At 36.0% G+C, this 15,793-nt stretch overlaps 2 protein-coding genes across 2 annotated transcripts; both read right to left on the reverse strand.

Moving 5' to 3' along the window:
- Window positions 1–3,271: 3,271 nt before the first annotated feature.
- On the reverse strand, window positions 3,272–4,304 carry LOC132279267 (receptor kinase-like protein Xa21). The gene is made up of 2 exons (XM_059781200.1): window positions 3,779–4,304; window positions 3,272–3,606 (listed from the first exon to the last, which is right to left on the reverse strand). The coding sequence occupies exons 1-2, from the start codon at window positions 4,302–4,304 to the stop codon at window positions 3,272–3,274; spliced, it is 861 nt and encodes a 286-aa protein (XP_059637183.1).
- A 252-nt stretch (window positions 4,305–4,556) lies between these two features.
- LOC132279276 (probable LRR receptor-like serine/threonine-protein kinase At3g47570) lies at window positions 4,557–6,599 on the reverse strand. Its single transcript, XM_059781212.1, has 3 exons — window positions 6,500–6,599; window positions 6,004–6,147; window positions 4,557–5,551 (listed from the first exon to the last, which is right to left on the reverse strand). The coding sequence occupies exons 1-3, from the start codon at window positions 6,597–6,599 to the stop codon at window positions 4,557–4,559; spliced, it is 1,239 nt and encodes a 412-aa protein (XP_059637195.1).
- Between the last annotated feature and the right edge of the window lie 9,194 nt (window positions 6,600–15,793).

A 15,793-nucleotide genomic window follows, 5' to 3' on the forward strand; every position in this document is an offset into this window, starting at 1 on the left:
GACAAAAATAATTGATTCATGAAGTTTGCAAAAGTTCTCCGGTGAGAATTTTTATTCTTAGTTTCTTGAAAGATATACTATCCGTCACAATTTTTTAAAAGAAATATTCTTTTTTGTTACAGTTTTTTAAAAGAAATATTTTTTTGGGGACAAAAGTAGTATTAAAATATCATGTAAATCGGCATGTGTTAAATTATCATGTGTTAGACGTAGGTGAAAAAGTGGCAAACTGGATTTGTTTGGACTTTGACAACTATCATGTAAATGGAGGGCGCATGTGTAAAATTATTTGAATAATTGTTGTGAATTAGTTTTTGAGAAGAAATTGGACCTGATAGATTGTTTTGGCATAGATCCAAGGATTCCAAAGCCACCATGTTTCCAAATGATTCAGGAATTGATCCTTGCAAACTATTATGTGAAAAAGAAAGACTAATTAAGTCTTGCAAACCACCAATTGTACTAGGAATATCACATGTGAAGTGATTCATTGATAGATGAAGTATTGTTGCTACCTTTAAACTTCCAATCCCTTGGGAAATATTTCCACTAAAAAAATTAGAGGACAAGTTGAAGTGCAAAAGATCTTTAAGACTCCAAATGGTTTCAGGAATGCTGGAATTTAATCTGTTGGAGTCCAAATTTAGATATCTTGGATGTTCACTTTGTTTGCCTCCATTTTCCAGCAAAAAAAAAGACAAATTAAACCTAAAATATTTTATCTAAAGGACATTTTTGTCTTTTTAATGATTGGCACATAACATTCGAGATGTGATGATAAAAAATAAAAAATAAAAAATTCGAGATGTGTCAAGCGACTCCTCTAATTGTGATGCAAATTAATGATGAGGTAAGGAAATGGATGTGAAGTCAATGTTAAATTCTTTTAAGATGTATACAGCTGTTTGCTTTCTAATTGTCAATGGTAGGTATATTCTTTAAGGTGTAGACAGCTGTTTAATAATATTCGTCCATAAAAACTGATATTGTAAATATTGACCAGGTCATGATCCAAGTATGCCAAAAGGGAAATTATATATGCATATTAGTAATATGAATATCACTTATAAATTAAAAAAATCCAAGCATCAGAACATATAGATTTAGTATAGTTCATCTAAGAATTAGGCTATGTTCACGAATTTTAGGAATTTCACAAAAAATAAAAAATAAAAAATTAGCACATAATACAAAGAATTTATAATAAAATAAATACTCATGCACTTCGACACCATAACTAGTATAAAATTTATCAAAATACCCTTAACTTTAACTTCAATGCCATCGCAAAATTAGGTCTTAGTGTACCATATTTATCAAGCTCCACATTATTCATTATCTCTTTTGTCATTGACCATGAGACTAATAGTCTTATCGGTCGATGACAATAAGCGTGACTTCAACGAAAATGCTCTTATGATGACATGTTTTATATTAGTTTATTTTTCTAACATACGTGTGCTATTTACTATTGTAATTAAGATGCTACTTAAATATTGTCCATTTGTTAATACTCTAATACAGTGAGAACAATACTTACCTACTCAGCAATGGTAGGTGATTTCTACTACTGTTGATGTAGTCCAATTACATGTGAATACATAGTCTATAATTACATTACAAAATTAGGAAAGTGATAAATAAGAAAACTAGAGAGAATAAGTGATAAAGTCCTCAAAAAGTTATTTAACTTTTTTTATCGATTTCTTAATTTTGTAATGGGCAAAGTGAGAAAAACACCATTAATGCTTACATTTTGAGCAAATAACACCCATATATTTTAATTTGAATATATAAGTCTATTAAGTTTGAAAAATGTGGCAAAGAAGGGTTTAATGTCTATATTTTGCTAGAAAATGATCTTTAAGAAGTCATGGGCGTGGCACATGGCTATTTTAAGTTATAAAATTCCTAAAATACCTTTTTGCTCTCCCCAAAATATCCCTTATACCATTATATATATTACATTTCCCCCTCTTTTTTCAAACCCATGTCCCTCTTTCTCTCTCTATTTCTAAATTCTCTCTTTCTCCACGGATCTCTCTCCGATCCATTCCATTGTAAGTTTCTCCCCCTCTCTCTCTCTCTCTATATATATACACACACACACACATAACACCAGTCAGAGAAACACAAAAACACCCCAAAGTTTACATTTTGGGCAAACAACACTCCTATCCTTTATATTTAGGGTTAGACATTTTAGTCATTTTGCATTTACTTAGTTTTTCACCTCTTTTTATTTATTTATTTATTTATTTATTTATTTTTTAAGGGAACTTCAGTTTTTCAATCGCTCCACTGACAACAGGTCCTTGTTTGCACCAAAAGTAAAGGTTAGAGAATTTTAAGAACCTATAGGTGTTATATACCCTACATGCATACTATAGAGGTGTTTAGTGCTCGCAAACCTTTTGTAATTGCATACAATATTGTGTGAATTTATGAGATCACCTACTCATCCATGAGTAGGTAAGTATATATTGTCCATAAAGTAATACTTATACCGTAAGTTTGTCCGTACATTAATAGTATATAACTATACTTTGTATTAGACTTGGATCCTACAAAACTCAGGCTAAAATCAAGAGAATTTCTCTCATATTGATGAGTAATTAATCCTCTTACCAATGCTATGTCTGGGTTCTAAATGACGAGTAAAAACACAATGGACTCTGCAAATGGATCTAAATACTGCTTAGAACATCACATACAAGCATGAAACATTATGTATGCAGCAGGCCACGTATTGCACGAAGAGACATAACTGCATAATGGTAACACTCTGTAAATGGATCTAAATACAGCATTAAGCAATTGAAACAAAACACCATATTTAAATGGTTGCTAAAGAAGAAGAATAGAACGAATAAAAAAAAAAGAAAAAAAAAAAAGACAGGTTATATGTGTTTCGTCTTGAATCTTTTGAAGACGACCTTGATCTATAACAGAATATAGATCAGTCCACCTTGATTACCGGTCTTGAAAGCAAATGCTTTCGCAGCAGGATTCTATAATAATGGAACAGAGTCACTAAAAGGGCTCGCACCTGCTGGAGTCCTGCAAAGCAATTAAAATAAATCACTTCATTAGCACATTAAACAATGACTAAAAGTCTAAAATTTTTACTCATCCTCAATTCAGGATAATTTGAACGACTAGACATTTGTTACTCACGACCATTTGGATTTGGATGCCTTCTGAAAGTTAAAACTTTAAACATCACAAACAGAAAAATTAATATCTAAGAAGAACAAACTAATTTCATAATTTAAGTCCCTTCGCAATTTGTGAGTAATTGAAGTTTGATCTTCTTGAGTGCTACTAGAGCATCTTTCATGTTGATCCTCTCTTGGGGTGATTCGGCAGAGCAATTCTGGGCCAATTCCATGAGGGACGATAAACATTGCAGCTTTGCAGGGAAGTGTGCTTCCTCTGGCTTTAGCAAGTTGGAATCTATGACATGAATTATTGCATTGGGCAGCGATTGGTTTACCCAACTCTTGAAGCTCATACCTCCAGTAAATATTTCATCAACGGGCTTCTTTCTTGTAAATGTTTCCATCAACATAATGCCGTAACTGTAGACATCACACCTTGTGGATACTAATCATTCCAATCCATATTCTACATCCAACATTAAAATTCAAAAGAGGAATTAGCAGATGGATGAGCAAAGTAATGTTCAATGGAAACTTGATATTAAATTTTGTAATTAATGAGAGAGTATCTCAAACTTAGATGCACATACAAATTAAAAACTAAAAGCTTTAATTACCTGGTGCAATATATCCAAATGCGGCTAGAGTCTTAGTTAGTGCAATGCTCTCCCCCTTTTCTAAGGACTTTGCAATGCCGAAGTCACTGACATGTGCAACCATATCTTGATCTAGAAGGACATTGTTGGGTTTGAGGTCACAATGAACCACACACGTTGAGTAATCATGGTGGAGATAGGCCAATGCACACATCACATCTATCATTATGTCTAATCTTTGCAAAATATCCAAGAAGTAGTTGTGTGAATACAACCACTTTTCAAGACTCCCATTAGGCATGTACTCTAGTATCAAGGCCTTGAAATCAAAGTTAGAGCAATTGCTAATGACTTTGGTGAGATTTCGGTGGCGAATGTTGCGCAATATTATGCATTCTGTGTCAAAACTCTTAAAAGCAGTTTCTTGTTGCAGATTAAATACCTTTACAGCTAAAATCTTCCCATCTGTAAGTGTCCCTTTATAAACTGAACCAAAACTCCCCATGCCAAGCAAATTGCTTTCACTAAACCCATCTGTTGCTCGCATAAGTTCATGGTATGAAATTCTTTCACGTGTAACTATGGGTATCAATTCAGTTTGAATTGGAATTTTATTTCCCCTCCATCGACTTCTTAGGCAAAGAAATAGAATTGCTAAGACAAGAAGTATTGATGTGATTGGTAAAAATATAAATATTAGAGGCATTCTTTTTATGTTTGATCTGTGAGGGGAACTATTGTCACATGGCCGGACTTGGAACTGAGGAGCACCACACAACGCTTCATTCGGCATAAAAGATTAATATGTGAAGTTTGCGAAAGCACCTCCAGTTGGAATTTCTCCCTTCAGTCTATTAAAAGATGCATTGAAATATTTAAGATACAAGAGTGCCTCTAATGACTTGGGGATCATACCGGAGAGGTTGTTTTGTGACAGATCCAAGAATTCCAAATTTATCAAGTTGCCAAATGACTCAGGAATGGGCCCGTGTATAATATTACGAGACAAAGGTAGATGAATCAACATTTGCAGACCTGCAATGGTGCTTGGGATATCACCTGAGAATTGATTCATTGATAGATCTATTACTGTCGCGGACTTTAAGTTTCCAATTTCTGGGGACAAACGGCCACTTAAAGAATTTGAGGATAGGTCCAACACCAAAAGATCTGTGAGGCTCCAAAAGGAGGTTGGTATGCTAGAAGTTAATATGTTAGAATGTAGATATAGATATATTAAGGAAGTAATATTCCCTAAGCATGCCGGTATGGAGCCAGAAAAATTATTTTTGTTAAAGCGCAATGCACCCAGGTTTAGTAAATTGCAGAGATCCTCTGGAGTGAATCCTTGAATTCTGTTTTCCCCAAGATTTAATACCTGAAGTTTCCTTAATCCTTTGATCGTTGTTGGAATAAGGCCACTCAAGTCATTTTCTGGAAGATTTAAGAAAATCAAATTGCTTAAATTACCAATTCCATCAGGAATGTTTCCCTTGATTCCACATGAACCCGCATCTATATTTTCAAGGGAACTGGAGAGATTGGCGATGGAAGCTGGAAGGATACCATTTAGGGGATTTTCATCAACCCATAATCTTCTTAAGTGTCTGCAATTGGTCAAAGAATCGAGGAAGCTCAATTCTGTAGACGAAGAAGAATCACCGACGAAATAGTTCATTCCCAAGCCTAGATGTTGAAGTCGTGCCAAATTACCAAGTGAGTTGGGAATTGAGCCGGTGAATGCATTCAATCTGAGGTCTAGAGAAGTGAGTTGAGAAGCATTTGAGATAGAGTCTGGGAGAATTCCATTGAGGTTATTATCTCCAAGAGCAAGTATTTGAAGATTGGGTAGGCTGTGGCCAATATTTGATGGAAGGTTCCCGAAAGGTGATTGTAGACGAGCGAAATGGTTTGTAGTGTTGAGATATTAAAGATCGTTTCTGGAATGGGACGTTTTAGGTCATTGAAACTTAAAAATAATTCCTCCAAGTTGTGAAGGTCACCAATCTCCTGGGGTATTAAACCTGCATGCATGCCAAAAAGAACAACAAATTAACAAACCTAATATATATTATATTTGGGAGTACTGATTTGGTGCCTTGGATTTGGAATTGGAGTAAAGTTTAGTTCAATTTAATTCAAATTTTGTACTAAAATTTTTTCCATTTCAAATCCAAAGCACCAATTCAGTGCGAAACATAGCATAAAGCTCATTACAACTTCTAAACAGAATAAAAGGATTATACCTGTCAAGTTATTTTCAAGAAGATTAAGGTTTTTCAAAGAAGTGATGTTAAATATGGAAGATGGAATGAGACCAATGAGGTTGGTATTTTCCAGTGCTAATAACTCCAAAATAAGAAGGTTGTTGATTTCTTGCGGAATTTCACCTGCAAAAGAATCTTGTAATATAATGAACAAGAAGAGCTCATGGGTTATTTTATACAAACCTTCACTTTTGGGTTTTATACAATTATACTTATTCTATTTCTTTTTCTAAATTATGCCATAATCAAGGTTCAATCGTGGAATATGTATTCAAAATTAAGAATTTATTTTAAATTATGAACATGTTCAGACATAAATGGGACACGCCAAGAGTATTGGTTAAGTATCACCGTTCAATGTATGACTGACTATATATATATATATATTTTTTTTTGTTTTTATGGTAAGAATGTTAGGGCTAGTGATTAGAAGAGAGGGAGAGAGTGTGAGTTTCAAACTCAAACTCCCGAACACGGGAAGCAACGCTGCCCTTGCAACTAGGGATGGCAATGGGGAGGCTTGGGGCAGGGAACACCATCCCATCCCCATCCGCGTTTAGAATAGCTATCCCCATTGCCACTCCAAAACCGTTTATTAAATGGAGTGGGCTGCTCGGGGAGGGAACAAATTTTGTAGAGTATTTTCGTAATTGTAATATGAATCTAACTAAAATAAATAATAATTTTTTTTCTCCTATGCCGATAAAAACAAGATTCAACTTCTCAATTGAAACTTAAGACTAAAATTGTTGCAAGAACATCAAAATAATACATAGAAGTTCTCAAATAAGAATAATACAAAAGAATATTTAGTGATTGGAAATAGAATAAACTAAGATTTGCTTAATATATACTGAATATTATTGAATATAAAATAAAGTACAAGGACACAATTGTAATTTAATAATATAAACAGGGCAGGGTGACAGTTCCCAACCCACCCCATAACTGTAATACCTCTAATTTTAAAAAGGATAATCTCGGCATTTTAATTATTGTTTTGTTTCATTTTTATTTGATTATTTGCCTAAATGTTTAATTGTTGTTTTTATCTAATTGAGTTTTTTTGTTTAATTGATTGTTTTTGTTTAATTACATTATTTGTTATAATTGTTTAATGATTTAATTTAATTATGTGTTTTCTTCGATGTGTGCTTATGTGGAAAATTTAATTTACTTATTTGTTTCCATAAATTGTTTAGTTAGGTTAGGTGATTAATTTAATTATTAATTTTTAATAACTCTAAATTAGGGTTTTATTCTTTTATGAAATTGGCCGACTAGTATTTAGTTTGGTTTCCGTCTCTGATTATAATTGGACTTAGAGGCCTATAAATATACGGGTATACGTTTGCCAAGGGTTTTAGAACCCTAATCACGTAACAGTGGAGGTGACGCGTTATACAGAGAGGGTTGAGAGGAAAACAGAGAGGGAGAATTGGGTTTGGCTGAGACTAAGGCTGAATCAAAGAGAGAAGGAAGGAGTGTTGCTCATTGATTTAAACCAGAGTAGTAGGAGGTTAACAATGAACGGAAGTCGTCGGAAAACTTAGGAAGACGATGCCGAGATTTTTATTCAATGTCTCATAAGCAAGTTCTATTTCTTGCTCTTTCCCTTTGACTTGTGTTCTGTGCATGCCTAGGTAGTCTCCAGGATATTAACGGACATTAAAATTGATCTTTTAATCATGCTTGAATTGAATGGAGTTAAATTGTATTTATTCGAATTAAAATTGTTGGATAATTAATATATGTTTTTGATTTAATTCTTGATTTTCCTTGAATGTAAACTTATTTGGATTCATGTAAGTGATGCATAATTACTTCCTATAATTAATTGGGACTACTTGGGACTTAGAACAGAGGGTTAGGAACCTTAACAAGGGCAATCGGAAAGTTAGAAAATTATCGGAGACGGAGAAGATGGAGACTGGGAGGTGTGGACGTGGCTCCCCCTTCAATGGAGGTGGCTCCACACTAAAAGAGGTGGCTCCTTTGTAATGGAGCCGGCTCTACATTTTAATGAAGCCGGCTCCCTTACTGGAACACCCCTACGGGGTTTTTTTTTTTTTTTTTTTTTTTTTTTTTTTTTTTTTTTTTTTTATTCCAGGGGCTTAATTGTGAATTCTAAAAATTAATGGGAGGTTTTAAATGTTTTAAATTAACTTGTTAAAACCCTAAAATAGTTAGTATATGCTAGTATGCTAATATTACTGGACATCATGAAATTTAATTAATTATTTGCATGCTGTCAGTGGATGTAGAATATTTATTTACTTCTTGTTGTTCTAGCAAGTTAATTGGATTTGTATGATTACAGCTAAGTATAACTGAATATAATATGCTCAGTTGGTTATCTAATTTATATTATATCATTCCCTGGATTTTAATTGACGCTCTATTGATTGTTACTTTGTCAATTATTGGACTGCTTTGTGGATTAATTGAAGTTTAAATCAAATTATTTAAATTGCCAATTACATGGATGTTGTTCTGGACGTTAATTGATGAACCGTTAAATTATGCTCTATCAATTATATGGATGTTATGTGCTGTGTGCATCGGTATGGGATGGTGGCATACTAGGGATGGTTTAGCTCAAAACGCTAAGTCCTATCTACTTTGGAATAAGGGAATGAATTATAAAATTTAAATCCTACTTATATTTAAGTCAGATCAATTGAGTAAGTTGAGTGACTAACTGGATTATTTGTTATTTCTGTTTAAGTCCGATCAACTAAATAAGTTGAGTGACTAACTAGATTGTTGTTATTTATGTTAGATCAATGAACAATTGAATGACATAATCTGGTTCTGGATGGATTTTAAATATATGATTATGGTATCACGATTTGAGCTTAAGTCTCAGAATCGATGGCTAGGGAGCGTATATGCATTGGGATGCATAGCTGGCTATGACGGTTGAGGTGTACCCTGTTAGGTTTAGTTACTCATGCCCACCTCTGGTGCATTTTGCATGTTGCCTTCTATTCAGGTTGATACCCCCTTTGTAGTCCAGTGAGAGTCCTTTAGTGTAGATATATATATATATATATATATATATATATATATATATATATATATATATATATATATTGGACTAGATAGTTATTGTTGAGATATCTAGGATGTATCTGTGTATCGGGTCTCTGTTTGGATTGTAGTTAGAATAGAACTTGTTCGTAGGCCTGACCTACTATCATTTTTCTCAGGTGTTCGACAGTTCCAGCCGTAGAGCTTGATCGTGCTGAGTAGAGATAGTCACTCATTCTTCCGACTACGTAGGATTCTTACTTATGTTTTAGATTTGGATTTTATTTTTAGTAATTTATTTTCCAGTTGGGATTTTATTTAGGGGTCCACTAGATAGATTCCCGAGTTGTTATTTTGAAGGTTGTGGATTGTCGGATTATTATAATTATTTAATTATGAGGTTTTAATATTTAGAAATCTTTTAGCTTTATTATTTATTCATTAAATTATTTTGTCATTTGTGTTCATTTAAATATTAATTCTTTGGTATTCCCTCGGGTTTGGGCTTGGGCCTGATCAACCCATGCCTTGGAGTTGAGGGGTATCACAATAATCATGCGGGATTTCAATCCTAACCCATCCCCACTCCAAAACTATTTAACCACCCCCATAACCGTTCTAAACAAGACGGGGTGGGGTGAGTACCTGACAAGGCAGGGTATTTTGCCGTACATCCCTACTTCCAACGTATTACTACTAACATGGATTTGGCCATGTATCAATTTATTTTTCCTTTCATTATGTTGTATTCTTATTCTTGCATTTGACAACATTATTTCCCCTAAAAGTTGTTTAACGTACTTTCAAATTGTTAATTAAAGGTTTATATCTATCTTTAAGGCTACTTCATGAACTAATTTTTATTTGAACATTGAAAATAATAATAATAATAATAATAATAATAATAAAGGGTTTTATTCGTAGGAGTACATCACCTTGGGGAGCACCGGTTCTATTTGTGAAGAAGAAGGATGGTTCGCTTCATCTGTGTATAGATTACAGGGAGTTGAACAAGGTTATGATTCGTAACAAGTATCCTTTGCCCAGGATTGATGACTTGTTTGATCAGTTAAGGGGAGCCACATACTTCTCCAAGATTGATCTGCGTTCTGGGTATCATCAGCTGAGGGTCAGGGAGCAGGATGTTCCTAAGACAGCATTTCTCACGAGATATAGTTCTTATAAGTTTCGTGTTATGCCGTTTGGGACGACTAATGCACCTGCAGTGTTTATAGACCTAATGAATAGAGTCTTCCGGGCTTATTTGGATCAGTTTGTTATTGTCTTTATTGATGACATCTTGATCTATTCTCGATCGGAGGATGATCATGCTAGACATCTTCGCATAGTCTTGCAGACGCTTCATGAGCACCAGTTATATGCAAAGTTTGAGAAGTGTGAATTTTGGCAGCGGGAGGTGAAATTTCTGGGTCATGTGGTGTCAGAAAAGGGGATAGCAGTGGATCTGGCCAAGGTTTCAGCGGTGGTTGAGTGGGGACAGCCTACATCACCTACTGAGATTCAGAGTTTTCTCGGTCTGGCAGGATATTACAGGAGATTCATCCAGGGGTTCTCCAAGATAGCAGGACCACTCACTCATCTGACCAAGAAGGGTGTACAGTTCGTGTGGGATGAACACTGTCAGCGAGTTTTTGATGAGCTGAAAAGGAAGCTGACTTCTGCACCGGTTCTGGCTACTCCGCAGAGCGGGATAGAGTATCTTGTTTATACGGATGCTTCGTTGCAGGGTCTTGGATGTGTATTGATGCAGGAGGAGCGACCGATTTCTTATAGATCTCGGAAACTTAAGCCTCATGAGCTTAATTATCCAACACATGATTTGGAGTTGGCAGCAGTGGTTTTTGCCTTGCGTATTTGGAGGCATTATCTGTTGGGTGAGTCCTTCAGATTATTCAGTGATCACAAGAGTTTGCAGTACTTGTTCACTCAGCGGGAGCTGAATATGAGACAACGCAGATGGTTGGAGTTTGTAAAAGACTATCATTTTTCTATACAGTACCATACAGGGAAAGCGAATGTAGTGGCGGATGCACTCAGTCGCCGACCTATTGGTAGTCTTTCTGCTCTATTCACTACTGAGTGGAATGCTTTGAAGAATGTAGATGAGTTGTCAGACGCTTTTATGGCTTGTATGGTGGTTACACCTTCCATCATTCGCAAGGTTTTACAAGCACAACTCACGGATCAGCAGTGTATTGACAAGGTTGCAGAGATAGCTTCTGGAGAGGTTCCATTCTACTATGTTGGGGCTGAAGGAGGTTTAAGGTACAAGGGACGGTTAGTGGTACCTTCTGCTGATGGTTTGAGGAAGGATGTGATGACTGAGACTCACCACTCTGAGTTCTCTGTTCATCCAGGAGGTGATAAGATGTATCAAGATATGAAGCGGCAGTTTTGGTGGGCAGGTATGAAGAGGGACATTACTCTTTTTGTTTCTCAGTATAGTACTGGTCAGATGGTTAAGATTGATCATCAGAGGCCACCAGGAGTTCTACAGCCACTACCAATTCCGGAGTGGAAATGGGAGAGCATATCTATGGATTTTAGGGAAGGGTTGCCAAATTCTTTCAAGGGGCATAATTCCATATGGGTCATTGTGGATAGGTTGACCAAGTCAGCTCATTTCTTGCCTATTTGCACTGACTACACTTCGGAGCAGTTGGCGAGGCTTTACATTTCAGAGATTGTGAAGCTACATGGCATTCCATTGTCTATTATACCGGACAGGGATTCGAGCTTTGTATCTGGATTTTGGAAGAGTTTTCAGCAGGCTTTAGGTACGGAGTTACACCTTAGTACTGCTTATCATCCTCAGACTGACGGACAGACTGAGAGGGTGAATCAGATTATGGAAGATATGCTTCGGTCGTGTGTTCTGGATTTCAAGGGCCACTGGGAGGAATATTTGCCACTTGTGGAGTTTGCTTATAACAATAGTTTCCAGAAGACTATTGGGATGGCACCTTTTGAGGCGTTATACGGTCGACCGTGTCAATCACCTGTTTGTTGGATGGAGGTTGGAGAGAATCGATTCTTAGGTCCTGAGTTTATCAAGGATACCTCTGAAAAGATTGCTCTTATTCGAGATCGCATGCGTACTGCCCAAAGTAGGCAGAAGAGCTATGCTGATCGTCGCACCCGTGCTTTGGAGTTTCGGGTTGGGGATCAGGTTCTTCTCAAAGTATCTCCTATGAAGGGTGTTATGCGCTTTGGGAAGAAAGGGAAGTTGTCTCCGCGGTTTGTCGGTCCATTCATGATTACGGATCGGTTGGAGCTGTTGCTTATCGGTTGGCACTGCCGGATAATTTGGATCGCATACACAACGTCTTCCATGTGTCCATGTTGCGGAAATTTCTACGAGATGAGGATCGGTATCAGTATATCGATGTTGGGGAGATTGAGTTGCAGCCGGATGCAACTTATTTGGAGCCACCATGTTGTATTGTTGACCGTCGGGATCAAATCCTTCGCAATAAGGTTATCCCTTTGGTTCGTGTGCAGTGGAGTCATCAAAATGAGGCTGAGTCCACTTGGGAACGGGAGGATGTCATTCGCTCGCAGTTTCCTGACATATTGGAAGAAGGTAAGAGCGAATTCCGAGGACGGAATTCCTTTTGTTAGGGGGGAAGAATGTAATACCCCTAGTTTAAAAGGATATTCCTGGGTTTTTTTTAATTTTATTATTTAACTGTATTTTATTTGATTATGTGTGATTAGTTGAATTAATTGATTAAATTATTTTGTTTTCTTTTATTAAATTGTTTTAAATTAAATTGTTTTATGATGTTTTATTTGACTTTTTAATTTTATTATTTAACTGCATTTTATTTGATTATGTGTGATTAGTTGAATTAATTGATTAAATTATTTTCTTTTCTTTTATTAAATTGTTTTAAATTAAATTGTTTTATGATGTTTTATTTGACTTAATTGATAATTGGGTTTATTTAATTAAATTGGTTTAAGTTAGGATTGTGTTTTCTGTATATTCACGTATTAGCCGACATAGGTTATAACTTAGGTTATTCTTGGGCCGACTAAGTGTTGCATTATGGCTCAAATTATACAAGGATTAGGGTTGGACTACTACGCCTATATATATGACCTTATGTGGGTTTAGAGTTTGAGGAAAAATACATAAAACTCTATTCCCGTATACAGTGATACAGAGAGTTGTGAGAGCAGAGAAACAGAGAGGGAACTTGAGTATTATACAGAGAGGTTCAAGGAAGGTTGGACGGGGTGTTTTCTGGGTTGAACCAAGAGCGTCGAAGGAGTAAGACAGTAGTCGACGACGTTGACGGACAATTCAGAGACGGAGGTTTAGAGTTTCAAAGTCTGAAACTCAAGGCAAGTCTCTGTTCCACTCTATCTTTTTAATCTGTGTTCTGTACATGCTTAGAAAGACTCCAGGGATTAAACCAACATTAAAATGGATTAAATAAATGTTTAAATTTATCTTGAATGCATGTTTAAACTGTAATAAATCTCGTGAACCAAATTGGTGTAAGTTCTTAAAGTTTCTGTGATTTGTTGCATGTCGTTCTTGAGTTTAAGCTTGGTTTAATTGGGATTATTGTTGTATGTCGGGGGCTTTCAAATAAATCTAGGACATTAAATAAACACCAGAATAGGAGTTTAAAATACTACAGAGGCTCTGGACTTCACCAGAGGCGAAGAAGACGAACGGGTTAGGGGATGCGACTCTCAAAAGAAGAGAGCCGGCTCACTAAAAGGGTAGAGCCGGCTCTAGGACTTGTAGAGCCGGCTCTACATGGGGTAGAGCCGACTCCACATGAAGTGGAGGCGGCTCCACTAAGGGGGGAGCCGGCTCCAACTTTCTGGAGGCGGCTCCAACCCCTTTTCTTGAGGTTTTGCGTGGTTCTGGGTTCGGTTTGGCCTGTAGGAAGGTTTCTAGGTTGGTTCAGGGAATGTGGATGATCTGTATAATTATTCCAGAGATGTATAAACTGTTGGGAAGCATGTTGATGATATTACATTGAAGTATGCACAAAGATAAGGTTCAACATTAAACTTGTTTGGGAAACAGTGGATGAAAGGATTGAAACTAGTATATTGTTCTTACTATTTTCTGAAACAATTGGGGTTCTTTGTCTAAATTAAAGACATTAAACATGTCTTCACTGTGTTCAAGTATATAGTTATTTATCCGGAAACATAAATCTATTTAGCTGGAATTAATTGATGATTACCTTTTCCGTTGATTGCATTAATTATGGTTCTGTTTGGAGGAATTAAATGTGCAGTTTTATTTCATGTATTTAAATGACTGGAATTGAGATTCTAAAATTGTTATTGGATGCATAATTTAGTTATACACATGTTAAACTGTAATTATGCAAATTTTGGAGTATGGTTGATTAGTATCTGATACTGTTTCCATCAACTGTGTTAACTGGATGAGCTAAATGTACAGTCTTTTCATTTATATCAAGAATTGTAATGGGATATCTAAATCTTATATGGGAGGCATAAATTGGTTGTGTACATGCTAAACTATATTTATATTTATTTTGGGATGTGGTTAATAAGTAATTTTACGGTGTTATTAACTACGAAAACTGGAGGATGGTATGCGCCGGTATGGGACGGTGTCATACTAGGTACGGATTAGTTCAGACACTAAGCCCTACCTAAATTTGAATTAAGGTATGGATTAATCATAAAGATTAAGTCCATCACCAATATATGTCATATCAATTGTGAATTGAATGATCCACTATGGTTTCAGGATGGATTTGTTATACATATATCAGACCACTACACAGATGGATGGTATTATGTATTAGGAGGAGTACGGACTTTATATATATATATTATATGGTGCCGTGGTATAAGCTTGAGTCTCATGACCATGGTTAGGGCTCGTATATCGCCTAGGATGGATAACTGGACATAGGTGTTGTTCCCTGGTAGGTCTAGGTACTCATGCCCACCTTAGGGTGCATATTTGCATGTTGCCTTCTATTTAGGCTGAGACAAACCTACTGGACTAGCGAGCATCCTATAGTGTGTACTATATACTTATATGGACTACTCTAGTTATTGTTGAGTCTTCATAGGATGTATCTGCGTATCGGATTATTGTTTGGATTGTAGTAGATCAGGACTTGCGTGTGGGCCTGACCCACTTCTTTATTTTTTCAGGTGTTCGTCAGTTCCAGGGTTAGAGCTTGAACGTGCAGAGCAGATACAGATATTCATTCTTCCGACTATGTAGGAATCTCCTTTATGTTAGCTTTGGTCTTTAATTCTATTATTTTCAGTTCCGGTTTGAGAATCTTTAATAAGGGGTCCAATGGATGGATTCCCAAGTTGTAAACCTATGGGGTTTGGATTTAACGGATTTTAAATAATTATATTATTTTAAGGATTTTCAATTAGCATTCTTTCAGCTTATTATTTTTAATTCTTATTTTATCTTGTATTCTGTGTTCGATTACATATTAATTGTTTGACATCCCTCGGGTTTGGGCCTGGGCCTGATCAACCCGTGTCTCGGATCCGAGGGGTATCACAACATTCATCTCCTTAACCTCAGAATTTGCTAATCTTAGATACTTCTTAGGCTTTTAAATCACTCAAACCTCCAAAGGGATATTCATCTTTCAGCAAAAGTATGCCTTTGAGTTACTTAAGAAGTTCAACATGGATGATTGTAAGGCTGTCTTAACACCACTGTGTCCCAATACGA

This window comes from Cornus florida, unplaced genomic scaffold (genome assembly GCF_030987335.1).
Source record: "Cornus florida cultivar Cherokee Brave unplaced genomic scaffold, ASM3098733v1 CherokeeBrave_3.0.0_Hap2_Chr01, whole genome shotgun sequence".
Classification (NCBI taxonomy): Eukaryota; Viridiplantae; Streptophyta; class Magnoliopsida; order Cornales; family Cornaceae; genus Cornus; species Cornus florida.